Source organism: Entelurus aequoreus, linkage group LG25 (genome assembly GCF_033978785.1).
Source record: "Entelurus aequoreus isolate RoL-2023_Sb linkage group LG25, RoL_Eaeq_v1.1, whole genome shotgun sequence".
NCBI lineage: Eukaryota > Metazoa > Chordata > Actinopteri > Syngnathiformes > Syngnathidae > Entelurus > Entelurus aequoreus.
Genome location: NC_084755.1, coordinates 32,300,907 through 32,322,456, shown reverse-complemented (window position 1 = coordinate 32,322,456; position 21,550 = coordinate 32,300,907). Strand labels below are relative to the sequence as shown.

The window sequence follows — 21,550 nt, the reverse complement described above, 5'->3', positions numbered from 1 at the left end:
AAAACAATTTGAAATGTGGACTCGTCAGACCACAGAACACTTTTCCACTTTGTATCAGTCCATCTTAGATGAGCTCAGGCCCAGCGAAGCCGACGGCGTTTCTGGGTGTTGTTGATAAACGGTTTTTGCCTTGCATAGGAGAGTTTTAACTTGCACTTACAGATGTAGCGACCAACTGTAGTTACTGACAGTGGGTTTCTGAAGTGTACCTGAGCCCATGTGGTGATATCCTTTACACACTGATGTCCCTTGTTGATGCAGTACAGCCTGAGGGATCGAAGGTCACGGGCTTAGCTGCTTACGTGCAGTGATTTCTCCAGATTCTCTGAACCCTTTGATGATATTACGGAGCGTAGATGGTGAAATCCCTAAATTCCTTGCAATAGCTGGTTGAGAAAGGTTTTTCTTAAACTGTTCAACAATTTGCTCACGCATTTGTTGACAAAGTGGTGACCCTCGCCCCATCCTTGTTTGTGAATGACTGAGCATTTCATGGAATCTACTTTTATACCCAATCATGGCACCCACCTGTTTCCAATTTGCCTGTTCACCTGTGGGATGTTCCAAATAAGTGTTTGATGAGCATTCCTCAACTTTATCAGTATTTAATGCCATCTTTCCCAACTTCTTTGTCACGTGTTGCTGGCATCAAATTCTAAAGTTAATGATTATTTGCACACAAAAAAATGTTTATCAGTTTGAACATCAAATATGTTGTCTTTGTAGCATATTCAACTGAATATGGGTTGAAAATGATTTGCAAATCATTGTATTCCGTTTATATTTACATCTAACACAATTTCCCAACTCATATAGAAATGGGGTTTGTACATGCAGGACACCGGTGCCCCAGTGTCTCACAAATATTGCTGCGAGCTTGAGGGAATGGTTTGAGGCTTCAATGTGCTTAAGAAAGCGCTCTTTGATTTGTTGATAGCAGATTAGCAAAGACTCACAAAGCACTGCAACCACACTGCATAAAGAAATGGAGGGTCATCAACGCAAACCACTATCTCACTCACGGTGTGATCAACACAAACACATCATTTTTAACACAACATAACACATAATCTTATCATAATTTGCTGCTTTTTCTCTTCTTTACTAACACGACTTGTTCCATTCTTACTAGGAATGACCAACAGGCCGGACCTGATTGATGATGCCCTCATGAGGCCTGGCAGGTTTGAAGTCAAGATGGAAATTGGTGAGTGTTGCAGGACCTTTTATATTGACCTCATAATCTGTGTTTTTTTCTTTTCGAAATAGCACGATATCTGCGATACAATTAACATTATGTGTTTGCTGAATGCATGCTAATTAGAACTCACCTTTTGTAAAGCAAATCATAGCAAAGAATAATGGACACTAGGGATGTCACAGTATGAAAATCTCACGGTACGATATTATCCCAGCATTAAGACCACGGTACAATATTATTGTGATATATGTCCAAAATGCCATAGTGTGTAAAATGAAGTGGCAGGAATGTTGGGGATAAACACTCTTACTGTAATTGAACACAAACATAATGCTAAAATGTTGCAATCATATTTATTACTACAAATGCATTTTGTTTTTTAAGTGCAAAAAATTGTGTGGGAATATCCACTGTCTCTCTCAACTTTTACTTCTTGAGAAGCAGTGTCCTCTACAGTGGACATTTTTTGATCTCAGTTTGTAAAATGGAGTTTCCAGTGTTTCCCATAAACTGCCAAGATACCTGTGGCGGTGGGGGCGTTGCCATGGGCGTGGTCACCATGACATCATCGAGTAATTTGCATAATTTACAACAATGATATGATTTTCTCTAAAAAGGATTAAAAAAAATTATACTTACTTATTAATAATAACAGTTTTGTTTTAAACGTCCATCCATCCATCCATCCATTTTACAATATAATTACAACACTTTATGTACATATTTATACACAGATTTGAACAATAAGTTATTCACTGAAATATATTTATTAATTGTGGTTCTTACAAAAAATATAAAAGCTAAAATGTCTCATAAAGCTCTGCCCCTTTAATTAGTGCATACTAAATAATTTAACTTTAGCCTACTACTACAACCATATTATTTACCAGCAACATAAAGTGAAACAGAGGCAGAGGTGTCCTGCCACAGTCAGTAACAAATAAACAGAAAACAGTAGTGGTGGTAGATAGACACAGAGCTTCATCAAACATCTGATACACTGAACAAAGTGCTCCAAAAATCTTGAACTTTAGACTGCCATCAGTTTTACTCCCTACACTTAACCATGTGTTTCCTACTGCCTGCAGACTGCACCCTTTGTTATATACACATGTTGTGTTTCTAATATAAATACATTTAATAAAGTCAAATACAAATAAGGCAACAAGAGGAGCATCCTACACTTCTCTTTTGTAAAGTAAATCTGAACAGCCGATATGGGTATCTACATCAACTATATGATTTGCCTGAGAAGCTGGAGAGGACCCAAAAAAAAATTTAAAATTTTTTTTTATTTTTTTTTGGTAGTTTTTTTTATTTTATTTTTTTTAAATTTGTGGCGGACGTAATTCTTTCGTGGCGGGCCGCCACAAATAAATGAATGTGTGGGAAACACTGGTTTCTCAGAAAAGCTCACTCACATTTGAACTTTTCATAATGTCAATACCTCCGAAATCAACGTTTAGCTTTGCTGGCTTCATCTTTTCCGCGGGTGATGGTAGCTAATCACGTAGCTTCGGTGTGCGGCAAGTGTCAGCTGTGATTTCACCCATGGGCGCTCCCACGCTTACCAATCACCTCTGTCATCATCGTCTTCCTCCCAGGTCTCCCTGACGAGAAAGGCCGCGTGCAGATTCTTACTATTCACACCAACAAAATGAGAAACTTCAACCTGCTGGCTAGCGATGTCAACATACCAGAGCTGGCAGCTGAAACCAAGAACTACAGTGGTGCGGAGCTGGAGGGGCTGGTCAGGGCCGCACAGTCCACTGCCATGAACCGACACATCAAGGTCAGTCTGGCAGTAATCACATTTGTATTTATTTCTTGGTGCACAATTTTAATGATTCCATTTAGGGCTGGGCGATATATCGATATACTCGCTATATCGCGGGTTTGTCTCTGTGCGATATAGAAAATGACGATATCGTGAATCGTGATATTTGAGTATACATTCTCACACAGTTGTTTTTAGCTGCGGGGCATTAAACTGCATGCGTTTCTCACTCTTTCCTGTCACTCCTTCTCACAGAGACTTTAAAACAAGCTCACAAACTCATGTGAGTAATGTTAGCTGTGATGCTAACAGCTAACGGTGTGGTTTGAGTGGTAATACGAGAGAAAGAAGGTGTGAATCTGGTAACAAATGGAGGAATAATTAATTCCCAAGAAAAACAGCACGGGTTCCATCGTCTGACGGTGGTTTGGCTTCAAGCGGGAATATGTCGTTACATGTCAACATCTCCGTTCGGTGCCACACCAATTAAATGCCGAAGCAACTATTTCCACATCAACACCATAGGACAGGGGTCACCAACGCGGTGCCCGCGGGCACCAGGTAGCCCGTAAGGACCATGAGTAGCCCGCTGGCCTGTTCTAAAAATAGCTCAAATAGCAGCACTTACCAGTGAGCTGCCTCTATTTTTTAAATGTTATTTATTTACTAGCAAGCTGGTCTCGCTTTGCTCGACATTTTTAACTGTAAGAGAGACAAAACTCAAATAGAATTTGAAAATCCAAGAAAATATTTTAAAGACTTGGTCTTCACTAACTGACAAAGAAACAGATAACAGATTTGGTGTCCAGTTCAAAGTGTGACATGATTTATTTAAAAATTTGAGAGTTGACTTTTGTATTTTACATGAGTTATTATTTGTACAAACATGGTGCAAAGTAATTCATGATTTGTTCAAAAATGTTAGTGGCTAGCTAGTTAAAATGGGATATTGTGATTTCACAAGACTGTCTTAGAAGTGATCATTTGAAAATGTTCAATTTGAAAAATGTGCACTTAGAGAAAATATAAAAATAAAGTGTTGCATTTTGATATTTATCTGTTTCCATATATATTTATTGTGAGAAATCATTAAGATGATCAGTGTTTCCACAAAGATAAATATCATGAATTACTAATAATAACATAGAGTTAAAGGTAAATTGAGCAAATTGTCTATTTCTGGCAATTTAATTAAGTGTGTATCAAACTGGTAGCTCTTCGCATTAATCAGTACCCAAGAAGTAGCTCGTGGTTTCATAAAGGTTGGTGACCCCTGCCGTAGGACATATACTATTTGATATGCAGCTCATTTTTATGTGACACTTATTGAAATATATTGTGTGACATCATGCACAAAAGTGCACTTATAGCTTGTTTTAAAATATCTCTGACAATCTTGCACTTTCTGTTTTGGAAATGACATGAATGTTTGTGCCACTGCTTAATAACTGTTTAATAAATACACTTTTGCTAAATTGATTTAGTTGTGATTTCCCTCTCTGTATGAAAGTTTAAAAGTAGCATATATTAATGCAGTATGAAGAAGAATGTTTTAATGTAGACACATAGAATCATCATACTGCTGTGATTATATGCATCAAGTGTTCATTCAAGGCTAAGGCAAAATATCGAGATATATATCGTGTATCGCGATATGGCCTAAAAATATTGAGATATTAAAAAAAGGCCATATCGCCCAGCCCTAATTCCATTTCAATTCAGGTTTTATTGCTGCAATAATTAATAATAATTACATTTAATAATAATCAAATTTACTGAAGGTTCTTGATCGAACTATTACACAAAGTGAAAACAAGACTATAATGGGCTTCATGGGTGCTCAAAAAATTGGGATTGGGTTGGAGTTGGGGTTCCTCTATTGTATTTTATCAGATTGATTAACATTCTATTATTTTTGTAAATACAATTTTAGAATACATTTTTAAAAATAATTTTTTTAGGCCAACACTGAGCGTTTAAGTCGTACGTGAGCAGCCAAGAGGAGTTTTGTAAGCTGTAACCTGTTTCAAATACGTTTTTATCATAATTTTTATACCAAATAATATATTACAAGAATCATGTTCAATCGAAAATCGATTCTGAATCGAATCGTCACCCCAAGAATCGGAATCGAAACGTGAGGTGTCCAAAGATTCCCACCTCCACAGGGCTTGCTTACACCTTACAAAGTGTGTACAAAGTACTTAACGGTTGTCCAAAGTGGGGACCGGGGCCATTTCTGGTTACAGCTTGTTTTTTGTTGGCTCGCATCACATACTAAAACTAGCGGCTCGCAAATGTCAAAGGGATTCTCGACCCCAGAGACCCTTAAAGTCTCCTGTTTTTGATTCATTCTGTTCACCCAAAACACACATCAGTTCATACAGAAGAACCTGTTTTGATTAATAAGTATATTTGTTATTGGAGTTGTAGTCTACAGTGGTCTCTTCTGTCTCTTCTAGTAAGTGTGCATATTAAATAGTAACGTGTCCTCCTTGACCAGGCTACATCCACAGTCGAGGTGGACATGGAGAGGGCAGAGAAGCTGCAGGTCACAAGAGATGACTTCAAGGGATCCCTCAACAATGACATTAAACCTGTGCGTATAAGTATACTTATATTATCGTATATAATTCTATAACGGCGACTGGATGATGCCCCTTGTTTTCCGCCAGGCATTCGGTACAAACCAGGAGGATTACTCCAACTACATCATGAACGGCATCATCAAATGGGGTGACCCAGTTACGCACGTCCTGGATGATGGAGAGTTGCTGGTTCAGCAGACCAAGAACAGCGATCGCACACCACTGGTGGCTGTCTTACTGGAGGGTAGGCACAGGTTTAACAAAATCCTTTTAATGGTGAACACGTTAAGCTTGCTGCTTACTAAAAGACGAGTCTCGGATTTAAAGGAACAGTAGCGGCAAAAGAAGACAATACAACAAAATAAATACAATTGCATTTGCATCGAGCAAAATTTGTGTTTAAAATGGGACTTCTTAGCTACAATCATTGAAATTGACAAACACGTCTTTAGGTCCGCCTCACAGTGGAAAGACAGCTCTTGCAGCCCAGATTGCAGAGGACTCAGAGTTCCCCTTCATTAAGATCTGTTCTCCGGACAAGATGATCGGACACTCAGAGATCTCAAAGTGCCAGGCCATCAAGAAGGTTAGTGCTGCATGAAAGCTAACTTGTCAGGATATATAGCAACTGTTTACAGTGTCAAAAAACATGCCAACATGTATGCATTTTTCGATTTTAATCTTCATTGCATTTAACCAGTTTCAGTTTTGGGTTCCGTCTCTGAAGCCTGGATTATGCGTATGCAGTTCTAGCTCGCTCCTCCATTGTTGACATACTTGCCAACCCTCCCGATTTTCCCGGGAGACTCTCAAATTTCAGTGCCCCTCCCGAAAATCTCCCAGGGCAACCATTCTCCTGAATTTCTCCCAATTTCCACCCAGACAGCCATATTGGGGGCATGCCTCTAAGGCACTGCCTTTAGCGTACCCTCTCACCTGAAAAGGAGACTATTATATATGTCTCCGTTATCCATAGGTTTATCTATAACCCATAAAGTAGGCAGGCGCGGAGCTATTTCTCAGCGTGTGTTTATTCCAGCCGGCACGTTAATACACTGACACACAACATCCGGATTCCCATCATGCATTGCTTCAAAACTACGGCAAGTAGTAATGTCCAAAAACATAACAGAGACGAAGCAGAAGAACGAAGAAGAGACATGGCGACGACGAGTAAGAAGAAGAAGTACGCTTGCAAGTTCCAAAATGATTGGAAAAAATAATTTCAGTTCATCCAGGACAGCTCGAAGGGGAAGGGGTATGTTGCCTGCACATTTTATAGATCAGACTTCTCCATTGAACACGGTGGCCGAACAGATATACTCATTCATGAACGGATTATTTACATATATATATATATATATATATACATATATAAAATAAATACTTGAAAATCTATACACCACCCGCTGTCAATAAATCCACTCATTAAATAGATATAATATCATCAAGCAGTAAAAAGTATGGGTCAGGAATGTCGAAATCCAAAGGTATTTTCTTCTATTTTAGGTCTTCGATGATGCTTACAAGTCCCAGTTGAGCTGCGTGGTTGTTGATGACATTGAACGTCTGCTCGACTACGTCCCCATCGGCCCTCGTTTCTCCAACTTGGTCCTGCAGGCCTTGTTGGTGCTCCTGAAGAAAGCACCTCCCAAGGTGAGTCATCTATTGCCTACGCCAGTCAAGTGCGCTGAAATTCATGACTAATATGTGAATCCTTTGCAATCAAATTTAAATGTACTTCAGCTTCAGCTCATGACTTTTCCCTGCAGTTTATTGTCTGACCAGCAGAAATAATGATGTCACCAACTTACATGAAGCACACTACACAGTAGAGGTGTCAACATTTTTTTATTTTCATATTAATCTTGATTGTTATTTGTAAAGATTCTTGATACATTTTTTAAAATCTAAAATGTATTTTTATATATATATATATATTTTTTTATTTTATTTTTTATTTATTTATTTATTTATTTTTTAAAAAAATATGTCCTGTCCAACCACTCAGGCAAATCCTATTGTTAATGGAGATGATCATATCTGCTGTACAGATTTACTTTAGAAAAGAGACGTGATGGTACTTTTCTTGTTGCGTTATTTATATATGACTTTATTAAATGTTTGGGTAGAATTTTATTAAACAAAACTTGTTTTCTTTTAAGTAATATAGAAATATATCAGAGCTGTTTAACTAGTTTAAAGAGGAATGTAGTAAATCATAGCACTGGCACCCAATGTTATTAAAAAAAGTATTGATTTTTAATCGAGAATCGTTTTGAATCGAGAATGGATTCTGAATCGAATCGTTACCCCCAAGAATCGAATGGAATCAAAGATTCACTGCCAAAGGTGCAGAAAAGCATAGTTTACAGCAGGGGTTCCCACTAGGTCAATCGCGAGCTACCGGTCGATCGCGGCAGGTGTGTCAGTCGATAGCCAGCCAGGCATAAAAAATAAGCGATCATCAATCTTCACTATGACGTCACTTTCTTCACTTGATTGACATTCACGGCACGAAGGATCTCGTGAGATAACAATGGCTGCTGAGTGGATTAATATTGGCCTGTGGATTAATGGATCGGTAGGACGACGGTTGATAAAACACGATCGTGACTGGTCGTGAGTAAAGCGCGTTCAATTCGAACTCACAGAGAGTGCGTGACTTTGAGGAACTTTTGAGGAGAAACTATTGTTGTGTTACAAACTTTGTGTGGTGTTGCTTCCTTATTTGTCATCACTCAAAGCTGATTTTACTGTGTAGCAGTGGCAGCTAAATTGAATGTCATAATTATGTCGGTTAGCTGGAACACAAAAAAAATGGTTGCTGTATCGTTAGTCCAGATTCTTCCTAATTAGGAACCTGCACCAAAGTATCGCTAGTCGACACCAATCTCAACAAGGTCCTCCTTTCTTTGAGGTTAGACATTTCAGCCGTTTTTTCGTCCCCCGTTCTGCTACCAACAAAATGCTCCATTTAAATTTTGCACACACTGAGGAAAACATGCCAACAAAGTACAAACCCTGTTTCCATATGAGTTGGGAAATTGTGTTAGATGTAAATATAAATGGAATACAATGATTTGCAAATCATTTTCAACCCATATTCAGTTGAATATGCTACAAAGACAACATATTTGATGTTCAAACTGATAAACATTTTTTTTTTTGCATATAATCGTTAAAGGCCTACTGAAATGAATTTTTTTTATTTAAACGGGGATAGCAGATCTATTCTATGTGTCATACTTGATCATTTCGCGATATTGCCATATTTTTGCTGAAAGGATTTAGTATAGAACAACGACGATAAAGATCGCAACTTTTGGTATCTGATAAAAAAAAGGCTTGCACCTACCGGAAGTAGCGTGACGTAGTCAATTGAACATATACGCAAAGTTCCCTATTGTTTACAATGATGGCCGCATGGAGTGAGAGAGATTTGGACCGAGAAAGCGACAATTTCCCCATTAATTTGAGCGAGGACGAAAGATTTGTGGATGAGTAAAGTGCAAGTGAAGGACTAGTGGGGAGTTGAAGCTATTCAGATAGGGAAGATGCTGTGAGAGCCGGGGGTGACCTGATATTCAGCTGGGAATGACTACAACAGTAAATAAACACAAGACATATACATACTCTATTAGCCACAACACAACCAGGCTTATATTTAATATGCCACAAATTAATCCTGCATAAAAACACCTACGTGTTTGTTATGCTAGCTCCTAGCTCCTCTGCTAGCTCCTAGTTTCATAGAACACGCCAATACAATTCAAACACCTGATCAACACACACAATCACTCAGCCCAAAAGACCGTTCACCTAACCCAAGGTTCATAAAGCTTATATATTTAAAAAAAAGTTACGTACGTGACGCGCACGTACGGTCAAGCGATCAAATGTTTAGAAGCCAAAGCTGCATACTCACAGTACCTGGTATTCAGCTGGGAATGACTAAAACAGTAAATAAACACAAGACATATATATACTCTATTAGCCACAACACAACCAGGCTTATATTTAATATGCCACAAATTAATCCTGCATAAAAACACCTACGTGTTTGTTATGCTAGCTCCTAGCTCCTCTGCTAGCTCCTAGCTCCATAGAACACGCCAATACAATTCAAACACCTGATCAACACACACAATCACTCAGCCCAAAAGACCGTTCACCTAACCCAAGGTTCATAAAGCTTATATATTTAAAAAAAGTTACGGTACGTGACGCGCACGTACGGTCAAGCGATCAAATGTTTAGAAGCCAAAGCTGCATACTCACGGTAGCACGTCTGCGTCTTTGTCATCCAAATCAAAGTAATCCTGGTAAGAGTCTGTGTTGTCCCAGTTCTCTACAGGCGTCTGTGTATCGAAGTCAAAAGTCCTCCTGGTTAGAGTCTCTGTTATCCGAGTTCTTCCATCTTGACTGCATCTTCCGGGAATGTAAACAAAGAAGCGCCGGCTGTGTACGTGTTGCTGTTGACTTCCCTCGCAAAATAGACGCTTCGCACCGACAACTTTCTTCTTTGCTTGCTCAGCTTCTTTCTCCATAATGCAATGAACATAATTGCAACAGATTCACCAACACAGATGTCCAGAATACACCCAGAATGAGATGAAAACAGCTATTTCGTATTGGCTTCAATGTGGAAGGCATACCCTTGTTCCCCGGGCTACGTCACGCGCATACGTCATCCTCAGAGGCGTTTCGAACCGGAAGTTTAGCGGCAAATTTAAAATGTCACTTTATAAGTTAACCCGGCCGTATTGGCATGTGTTGCAATGTTAAGATTTCATCAATGATATATAAACTATCAGACTGCGTGGTCGGTAGTAGTGGGTTTCAGTAGGCCTTTAACTTTAGAATTTGATGCCAGCAACACGTGACAAAGAAGTTGGAAAGGTGGCAATAAATACTGATATAGTTGAGGAATGCTCATCAAACACTTATTTGGAACATCCCACAGGTGAACAGGCAAATTGAGAACAGGTGGGTGCCATGATTGGGTATAAAAGTAGATTCCATGAAATGCTCAGTCATTCACAAACAAGGATGGGGCGAGGGTCACCACTTTGTCAACAAATGCGTGAGCAAATTGTTGAACAGTTTAAGAAAAACCTTTCTCAACCAGCTATTGCAAGGAATTTAGGGATTTCACCATCTACGGTTCGTAATATCATCAAAGGGTTCAGAGAATCTGGAGAAATCACTGCACGTAAGCAGCTAAGTCTGTGACCTTCGATCCCTCAGGCTGTACTGCATCAACAAGCGACAACAGTGTGTAAAGGATATCACCACATGGGCTCAGGAACACTTCAGAAACCCACTGTCAGTAACTACAGTTGGTCGCTACATCTGTAAGTGCAAGTTAAAACTCTCCTATGCAAGGCGAAAACCGTTTATCAACAACACCCAGAAACGCCGTCGGCTTCGCTGGGCCCTGAGCTCATCTAAAATGGACTGATACAAAGTGGAAAAGTGTTCTGTGGTCTGACGAGTCCACATTTCAAATTGTTTTTGGAAACTGTGGACGTCGTGTCCTCCGGACCAAAGAGGAAAAGAACCATCCGAATTGTTATAGGCGCAAAGTTGAAAAGCCAGCATCTGTGATGGTATGGGGGTGTATTAGTGCCCAAGACATGGGTAACTTACACATCTGAGAAGGCGCCATTAATGCTGAAAGGTACATACAGGTTTTGGAGCAACATATGTTGCCATCCAAGCAACGTTACCATGGACGCCCCTGCTTATTTCAGCAAGACAATGCCAAGCCACAAGTTACATCAACGTGGCTTCATAGTAAAAGAGTGCGGGTACTAGACTGGCCTGCCTGTAGTCCAGACCTGTCTCCCATTGAAAATGTGTGGCGCCTAAAATACCACAACGGAGACCCCCGGACTGTTGAACAACTTAAGCTGTACATCAAGCAAGAATGGGAAAGAATTCCACCTGAGAAGCTTCAAAAATGTGTCTCATCAGTTCCCAAATGTTTACTGAGTGTTGTTAAAAGGAAAGGCCATGTAACACAGTGGTGAACAAGCCCTTTCCCAACTACTTTTGCACATGTTGCAGCCATGAAATTCTAAGTTAATTATTATTTGCAAAAAAAAAATTAAGTTTACGAGTTTGAACATCAAATAAATGGGTTATACTTGTATAGCGCTTTTCTACCTTCAAGGTACTCAAGTAAAGTAAAGGTGCGAGCAATGGCGTAAGGCTGTCGACCTAAACGGCTTCCGCTGTAACTGATTCCTCCTGCAGGGTCGGAAGCTGCTCATCATCGGCACCACCAGCAGGAAGGACGTCTTGCAGGAGATGGAGATGTTGGACGCCTTCAGCACCACCATCCACGTCCCTAACATCTCCACTGGGGAGCAGCTGGTTGACGCTTTAGAGGTATAACACTCAAAACCAGGCGATGCGTGACCCTTCCTAACTGGGTGAGAGCTGCAGAGTCAATACAAGCACAAGCAACAACAAACTTGCCTTTTAAATAATAAAGAACTGAAAGACATTGATGTATTCACCTTGCAGGTTCTCATGGGCACTTCTGTACTGAATCTGCACATTATGCTTTTTTTTTTTCAGCTGTTGGGGAGCTTCACAGATAAAGAGCGGGCCAGCATTGCGCAGCAGCTCAAAGGCAAGCGAGTTTGGATCGGCATCAAGAAGCTCCTGGTGCTGATCGAGATGTCACTGCAGGTAAATGTGGCATCCAGATAGTAAATGGTTTTGTGAAAAATTGAAGGAAACGCATCGGCTAAAAGTGGTCATCACTAAGGACGGGTCATTTAAATAATAATCTATAGTGTTCTACTGTAAATCCTCGCTAAATATTATAAGTTGGCAGCACTGATCCCTTTTGGTATGTCTTCATATTCTCTGGCCAGACCAGTTGCTTATGAGCTGTGTTAGGAAGCTGAATTTAGCTTTCGTTTCCTGTATGGCAGAGGTGTCAAAGTTGTTTTCACTGAGGAACACATCGCAGTTATGTTTGGCCCAGAGGTTCGCTTCTAACAGTGAATACTATTATTACACAATTGTTTATGCATTTTATTAGTAGATTTTTTTTTAAACTAAAATGCCAAAAAAATATGGTAAGTTGCAATAATTTCACCTCAAAATGTAGTGTATATTACTGTAAATGTAAAAACAGTACTGCTGTTTTTATGGTAAAAAAAAAAAAAAAAAACATTAGCATGCTAGCTCTTTTGCCTGATTTTGCAGGGTTACACCACAGAGTTATTTATTATGGTAATAATAATAATAATAGATTTTATTTGTAAAAAGCACTTTACATTGAGTAAGCAACCTCAAAGTGCTACAGTGTATTAAAAAAATAAATAAATAAAAAGATAATAAAAATAAAAACTAGAACAGCCTAATAGCTAGAACCAGTATGCATATATGTAAAAAAAGGCTTTTTTAAAAAAAAATAAGTGTTTTTAAGCCTTTTTTAAAAGCATCCACAGTCTGTGGTGCCCTCAGGTGGTCAGGGAGAGCGTTCCACAGACTGGGAGTGGCGGAGCAGAAAGCCCGGTCCGTAGCTTTGTCCTCGGAGGTTGGAGGAGGTTAGCCTGTCCGGAGCGGAGGTGTCGCGTGGTACTTGACGCATGCTTACTGTTTGCATTCTAACGTTATTATGCGAGCTTTTTTGGCCATTATAGCAGGTGAACACCTCAGAGTCATATATTTTGATACTGTTGGCATGCTAACTTTATCATGCTACCATGCTGTCGTTTCATGCTAGCTTTTATAGCTCATTTCGCAAGAGTAATATAGCGTGCAAACCATACTTGCCAACCTTGAGACGTCCGAATTCGGGAGATGGGGGTGGAGAGGTTGAGGTGGGCGGGGTTGGGGGGGAGTGGGGATGTTGAGGTGGGGGGCGGGGGGGGGGGTGTTTGAGGTGGGGAGGGGGATGTATATTGTAGTGTCCTGGAAGAGTTAGTGCTGCAAGGGGTTCTGGGTATTTGTTCTGTTGTGTTACGGTGCGGATGTTCTCCCGAAATGTGTTTCATTCTTGTTTGGTGTGGGTTCACAGTGTGGCGCATATTTGTAACAGTGTTAAAGTTGTTTATACGGCAACCCTCAGTGTGACCTGTATGGCTGTTGATCAAGTATGCCTTGCATTCACTTGTGTGTGTGTGTGTGTGTGTAAAGCCGTAGATATGATGTGACTGGGCCGGCACGCAAAGGCAGTACCTTTAAGGCACGCCCCCAATATTGTTGTCTGGGTGGAAATCGGGAGAAATTCGGGAGAATGGTTGCCCCGGGAGATTTTTGGGAGGGGCACTGAAATTCGGGAGTCTCCCGGGAAAATCGGGAGGGTTGGCAAGTATGGTGCAAACTGGTAGTATTTCAGTTTGGCTTTGGCTTTTCAGCATTCACATGCAATTCCTGCTAAAGTTGCTTTTTACAGTGTATTAATGATACCTCACTTTATCTCCTCCAGATGGACCAAGATTACAGAGTGACAAAGTTCCTGTCCCTGCTGCGGGATGAGGGGGCGTAAGTATACTTATGCTAAAAAAAATAATTAATCATCATGCTTCAGCACCATCAATTTATCTAACTGCTTCCCCGCCATACCTTCCGCCATCATATGTGTTTGTCTCGACATTCATATTGTTGGCAGACAACTTTCTGTGTACATGTTGCAGACCTTTGTACTGATGCTCTGGGTTCCATTCCTGGCCACCAGCCATTGTGTCCAATATATAAAAACCACCCCAAACAACTAATATGGGTGTTGCTACTAATTGTTTAGCAGACTTCTACAAAGTAATCCCACAAAGTCTTGTAGGCTCTCCTCACCAATGACTGACCTGTACGATTTATTTTGCACCAGGTTGAATGAAGGCAATCAAATCCGAATTTAGGCTGTCAGTCAGCGGCTCGCTGTGTGCATGGGTAAGGTCCACATAAATGAGCAAATGCTCAGAAAATATTCCTTGAGTTGTTAATGAGTAGTTTCTATCCGTAGAGTAGTGTTGTGTGCTGTTCATTTTTACAACCAGCGTCCTGTGCAGGGGACATCTTTTATTTTTTTTTTGTTCTTATAAGTAGTCAAATGCAGAGGATGCTGGCTCTCAGGAAAATACTGTATGTACTAGCAAAAATATATGTGTGTTTATCCTTGTCTCACCTATTTGATACACAGTGAAAAATTTGATAATTAATTCACTCTCAGTGTGAACAAAAATCATAAAGAGGTTAATTTGTGTCTTTATTATGTAAAAGCTTTTTTTTGGACACTGAATTTATGTAACTGAATTTTTTGCAGTTGAATATTCTGACCTGATTTAAAATTATGCTGACAATTTAATTGAATTAGAATATGTGAGCAATATTTGTGTGTCTAAAATGTATGTTTGTTAAAATACAGTTTTAAAATTCAGTTTCTAATAATTTACTGTAAAATAATTCAGTGCAATATATATTATAATTAGGGTTGTACGGTATACCGGTATTACCGTATTTTTTGGATTATAAATCGCTCCGGAGTATAAATCGCTCCGGAGTATAAATCGCACCGGCCGAAAATGCATAATAAAGAAGGAAAAAACATATATAAGTCGCACTGGAGTATAAGTCACATTTTTTTGGGGAAATGTATTTGATAAAAGCCAACACCAAGAATAGACATTTGAAAGGCAATTTAAAATAAATAAAGAATAGTGAACAACAGGCTAATAAGTGTACGTTATATGAGGCATAAATAACCAACTGAGAACGTGCCTGGTATGTTAACGTAACATATTATGGTAAGAGTCATTCAAATAACTATAACATATAGAACATGCTATACGTTTACCAAACAATCTGTCACTCCTAATCGCTAAATCCCATGAAATCTTATACGTCTAGTCTCTTACGTGAATGAGCTAAATAATATTATTTGATATTTTACGGTAATGTGTTAATAATTTCACACATAAGTCGCTCCTGAGTATAAATCGCACCCCCGGCCAAACTATGAAAAAAACTGCGACTTATAGTCCGAAAAATACGGTACTATGATTACATCGATATTCTTTAGCATCACAAAATCTTTTTTCTTTTTTTTTTTAAATTTATATTAATGTTTATAAACTCAGGAACTATGTCCCTGGACACATGAGGACTTAAATTATGACCAATGTATGATCCTGTAACTACTTGGTATCGGATCGATACCCAAATTTGTGGTCTCATCCAAAACTAATGTAAAGTATCCAAACAACAGAAGAATAAGTGATTATTACATTTTAACAGAAGTGTAGATAGAACATGTTGAAATAGAAAGTAAGCAGATATTAACAGTAAATTAACTCGTGGATTAACAATTTATTTTCTACCACTTGTCCTTTATAATGTTGACAAAATAATAGGTAGATAAATGACACAATATGTTACTGCATACGTCAGCAGACTAATTAGGAGCCTTTGTTTGCTTACTTACTACTAAAAGACAAGTTGTCTAGTGTGTTCACTATTTTATTTAAGGACACACTTGCAATAAGAAACATATGTTTAATGTACCCTAAGATGTTTTGTTAAAATAAAGCCAATAATGCCATTTTTTGTGGTCCCCTTTATTTAGAAAAGTATCGAAATACATTTTGGTACCGGTACCAAAATATTGGTATCCAGACATCTCTAATTATAATATATAATATTTGTTGCTTCAAAACTTAATACTTACTACCGGTTGAACTTTACACCTCATCGGTTGGTTCTGAGACAAAATCGATTGTTTCAGTCTTAATTTACCGGAAACGGGTCTTGAGTTTTGAAGCAACAAATATTTCTGCACTAAATTTTAACGCACTGAATTTTTTTTTTTTACACTAAATTTTTACGCACTACATTTTTTAATACAAATTTTGCTCACAAATTTTGATGAAATTAAATTTTCAGCATCATTTAAAAAAAAAATCAGTCCCGTACATTCAGTATCAAAAAAATGTTTTTTGGAAATAAGACACAAATTAACTTACATAAAATCCATAATAAATGCAACGGCATTTAATTATTGTATAAACAACTCCAAAAACTATTTGTACCACCACAATAGCTTTAAAAACAACCATAAACAACATACCGTATTTTTCGGACTATAAGTCACAGTTTTTTTCATAGTTTGGCCGGGGGTGCGACTTATACTCAGGAGCGACTTATGTGTGAAATTATTAACACATTACCGTAAAATATCAAATCATATTATTTAGCTCATTCACGTAAGAGACTAGACGTATAAGATTTCATGGGATTTAGCAATCAGGAGTGACAGATTGTTTGGTAAACGTATAGCATGTTCTATATGTTATAGTTATTTGAATGACTCTTACCATAACATGTTACGTTAACATACCAGGCACGTTCTCAGTTGGTTATTTATGCCTCATATAACGTACACTTATTCAGCCTGTTGTTCACTATTCTTTATTTATTTTAAATTGCCTTTCAAATTTCTATTCTTGGTGTTGGGTTTTATCAAATACATTTCCCCAAAAAATGCGACTTATATATGTTTTTTTCCTTCTTTATTATGCATTTTCGGCCGGTGCGACTTATACTCCGGAGCGACTTATACTCCGAAAAATACGGTACATAAAATCCATAATAAATGCAAAGGCATTTAGTTACTGTGTAAACAACTCCAAAAACTATTTGTACCACCACAATAGCTTTAAAAACAACAATAAACAACATAAATCTATTGAGCAGAAACCACCAAAGCAACAGTTTGGTACTCTCATAAAACAAACTGGTGAGTTTGCTCTGCCTGTAGGGATGAGATGTATGGCTCTTTAGAAATAGGCAGTCCTTTACAATTAATACTGTCATGATCTGTGGTCCGGATCATGTTTTGTTATGTTCTGTTACTTTTGGACTCCATAGTTCCTGTTTTTGTGCACCCTTGTTTGTTTCAGTTACCATGGTTATGTATTATTTCCACCTGTCTCTGATTAGTGTTCGCCCGCTCACCTGCTGCCCGAGCACTAATCAGAGGCATTATTTAAGCCTGCCTTTGCCGGTCAGTCGGGCTGGCGTCATTGTTCGCTTCATGCCTGGTCCACGTAAATTTGTTAGTTTCATGCCACAGTTTTCCGAGTATTGCTTGTCCATAGTCCATGCTAAGTGTTAGCTTCTGTTTCCTGCGCTAAGTTTTAGTGCTTTAGCTCCAAGTGCGATCAGCGCGTTGTGCCTTCGCCTTGTGTTCCTTTTTGTTTGTACCTCTTTGAGTTTTGGATAGTTAAATCATGTTCCTATCTCACGCTTTCGTCCGGAGTCGTCCGTCTGCATTTCGGGAGAACAAACCCCGCCGTGACGGAATGACGTCAGCCCGACTGACCGGCAAAGGCAGGCTTAAATAATGCCTCTGATTAGTGCTCGGGCAGCAGGTGAGCGGGCGAACACTAATCAGAGACAGGTGGAAATAACACATAACCATGGTAACCAAAACAAACAAGGGTGCACAAAAACAGGAACTTTTGGAGTCCAAAACTAACAGAACATAACAAAACATGATGCGGACCACGGATCATGACAAATACCGTATTTTCCGCACTATAAGGCGCACCGGATTATAAGGCGCACCTTCAATGAATGGCCTATTCTAAAACTTTGTTCATATACTGTATAAGGCAGTATAAGGCACACCGCATTATAAGGCGCATAGAATAGACGCTACAGTAGAGGCTGGGGTTACGTTATGCATCCCGTAGTTGCGAGACCTGTCGCGGCTCAATATTGATCCATATACACTACCGTTCAAAAGTTTGGGGTCATATTGAAATGTCTTTATTTTTGAAGGAAAAGCACTGTACTTTTCAATGAAGATAACTTTAAACTAGTCTTAACTTTAAAGAAATACACTCTATACCAGGGGTCACCAACGCGGTGCCCGCGGGCACCAGGTAGCCCGTAAGGACCAGATGAGTAGCCCACTGGCCTGTTCTAAAAATAGCTCAAATAGCAGCACTTACCAGTGAGCTGCCTCTATTTTTTAAATTTTATTTACTAGCAAGCTGGTCTCGCTTTGCCCGACATTTTTAATTCTAAGAGAGACAAAACTCAAATAGAATTTGAAAATCCAAGAAAATATTTTAAAGACTTGGTCTTCACTTGTTTAAATAAATTCATTATTTTTTTTACTTTGCTTCTTATAACTTTCAGAAAGATAATTTTAGAGAAAAAATACGACCTTAAAAATGATTTTAGGATTTTTAAACACATATACCTTTTTACCTTTTAAATTCCTTCCTCTTCTTTCCTGACAATTTAAATCAATGTTCAAGTATTTTTTTTTTTTATTGTAAAGAATAATAAATACATTTTAATTTAATTCTTAATTTTAGCTTCTGTTTTTTCGACGAAGAATATTTGTGAAATATTTCTTCAAACTTATTATGATTAAAATTCAAAAGAATTATTCTGGCAAATCTAGAAAATCTGTAGAATCAAATTTAAATCTTATTTCAAAGTCTTTTGAATTTATTTTAAAATTTTTGTTCTGGAAAATCTAGAAGAAATAATGATTTGTCTTTGTTAGAAATATAGCTTGGTCCAATTTGTTATATATTTTAACAAAGTGCAGATTGGATTTTATCCTATTTAAAACATGTCATCAAAATTCTAAAATTAATCTTAATCAGGAAAAATTACTAATGATGTTCCATAAATTCTTTTTTTAAGTTTTTCTCTTCTTTTTTTCGGTTGAATTTTGAATTATAAAGAGTCGAAATTGAAGATAAACTATGTTTCAAAATTGAATTGTAATTTTTTTCGTGTTTTCTCCTCTTTTAAACCGTTCAATTAAGTGTAAATATAGTTAATTATTAATAATAACATAGAGTTAAAGGTAAATTGAGCAAATTGGCTATTTCTGACAATTTATTTAAGTGTGTATCAAACTGGTAGCTCTTCGCATTAATCAGTACCCAAGAAGTAGCTGTTGGTTTCAAAAAGGTTGGTGACCCCTGCTCTATACATTGCTAATGTGGTAAATGACTATTCTAGCTGCAAATGTCTGGTTTTTGGTGCAATATCTACATAGGTGTATAGAGGCCCATTTCCAGCAACTATCACTCCAGTGTTCTAATGGTACAATGTGTTTGCTCATTGGCTCAGAAGGCTAATTGATGATTAGAAAACCCTTGTGCAATCATGTTCACACATCTGAAAACAGTTTAGCTCGTTACAGAAGCTACAAAACTGACCTTCCTTTGAGCAGATTGAGTTTCTGGAGCATCACATTTGTGGGGTCAATTAAACGCTCAAAATGGCCAGAAAAAGAGAACTTTCATCTGAAACTCGACAGTCCATTCTTGTTCTTAGAAATGAAGGCTATTCCACAAAATTGTTTGGGTGACCCCAAACCTTTGAACGGTAGTGTATAAGGCGCACTGTCAGCTTTTGAGAAAATTGGAGGTTTTTAGGTGCGCCTTATAGTGCGGAAAATACGGTACCATAGAAATGGCCAACTCTTTAAATTTTTTAAGACATCATAAAAGGCCTAAATAATTTTAAACACATGATGATAACCACAAATATAAGTGTTTGTCTTACATGTAGTAATCATTTGTGGACGGACAAGGGCCAGCATTAAAGATTTAACAAGCGTGCTACCGCGACGAGCATCAATTGAAAAAAATATGATGCCTCCCCTTAAATATGTTTTGGCAGCCGGGTCTGACTTTTACCCACACATTTTATGTCCTAGGGAGACACATGGCACTAATTTGGGTTTATTGCAATTGCAATTGACTAAAAGCAGCACTTTGTATTTGCCGCCTTGCCAAACAAATCAATCGCCTCGCTTATTCATTCGTCCACAATTGCCCTTTTTTGTCTGTGCTCTGCTGAGGTTTTTTTTTTTTTTTTTGTACGAAACTCAAAGTCTTCCTTTGTGTGCCTTTTGCGTTACGCAGTGGCCGCAACTTCTACGAGTAGAGTTGAGCCATCTCATCGCCAAGGCGCCACCAAAGTGATGCAATGCCGAAGACGAAAGGAAATGAAGAAGTCTCGAAACGCCGCACAATCCCTCCCTTATCTCAGCATGTTCCTGTAGGCAATATCAGCGCTCATGTGTCACCCTCTCCATCACCAAGGTATATGTGTTCACAGATCTCTGGAACCTACTGTTTTCAAATATCTGTAAAGATATCGCAATAGAAGATTGTAAAAAAACAAAAAAATTAAAATGTGCTGTATATGTGCATCGTGCGGAGAAAAAAATCAGCTATATATGTTTGTAGCTTTTTGTATAGTACGTGTTGTATTTGTATTAAAATTATACTAAGTATGACTCCAACAAGGCAGTACATATAATGCGGGATGTGGAAACCCTTTAAATGTATGTAATTTCTTCACGGCTTAAAGTAAGCCTAACGTACAAAGTATATATAACTAAAAATCAGTATATTGAGAACGATATCAGTGATCCTTCCTATACATATGCATATACATATATATATATATATATATATATATATATATATATATATATATATATATATATATATATATATATATATATATATATATATATATATATATATATATATATATATATATATATATATATATATATATGTGTGTGTGTGTGTATATGTGTGTAAAAATATGTACATATATATTTATATATGTGTACATATATATGTATATACATACATATGTATATATGTACATATATACACATATGTATATATACATATATATATACATGTGTATATATATATATATACATGTATATATATATACATGTATATATTTATATATATATATTTATATATATACATATACATATATATAAATATATATATACATATATATGTATATATAAATATATATATATATACATATATATTTAAGTATGATTTGTCCCAGGTTGCTGTTATAGTGGAAGTGAGTGTTGGATTGTTTTCGTGCAGTTCGGTACAGTTTAGTCAAGCTGGTGCAGCTCTGGCATCGTCAGTGTTTTAATGAAGTACAAAT

The 21,550-nt window shown here is 37.8% G+C and overlaps 1 protein-coding gene across 3 annotated transcripts in view; it reads left to right on the top strand.

The window, feature by feature from the left end:
- Positions 1-21,021, top strand: part of LOC133642170 (vesicle-fusing ATPase) — an 86,389-nt gene extending 65,368 nt beyond the window's left edge. For 2 of the 3 annotated variants that reach the window (XM_062036234.1, XM_062036237.1), the window contains exons 11-21: positions 1,133-1,207; positions 2,806-2,993; positions 5,482-5,577; positions 5,654-5,810; positions 6,019-6,152; positions 7,076-7,222; positions 11,828-11,962; positions 12,155-12,268; positions 14,022-14,077; positions 14,418-14,479; positions 20,485-21,021. In XM_062036234.1, coding sequence (XP_061892218.1) covers positions 1,133-1,207; positions 2,806-2,993; positions 5,482-5,577; positions 5,654-5,810; positions 6,019-6,152; positions 7,076-7,222; positions 11,828-11,962; positions 12,155-12,268; positions 14,022-14,077; positions 14,418-14,448 — 1,133 coding nt within the window. In that variant the 3' untranslated portion in view covers positions 14,449-14,479; positions 20,485-21,021. The remainder of the gene's footprint in view (positions 1-1,132; positions 1,208-2,805; positions 2,994-5,481; positions 5,578-5,653; positions 5,811-6,018; positions 6,153-7,075; positions 7,223-11,827; positions 11,963-12,154; positions 12,269-14,021; positions 14,078-14,417; positions 14,480-20,484) is intronic. The other variant, XM_062036236.1, reaches the window with a different exon arrangement.
- Positions 21,022-21,550: the final 529 nt, after the last annotated feature.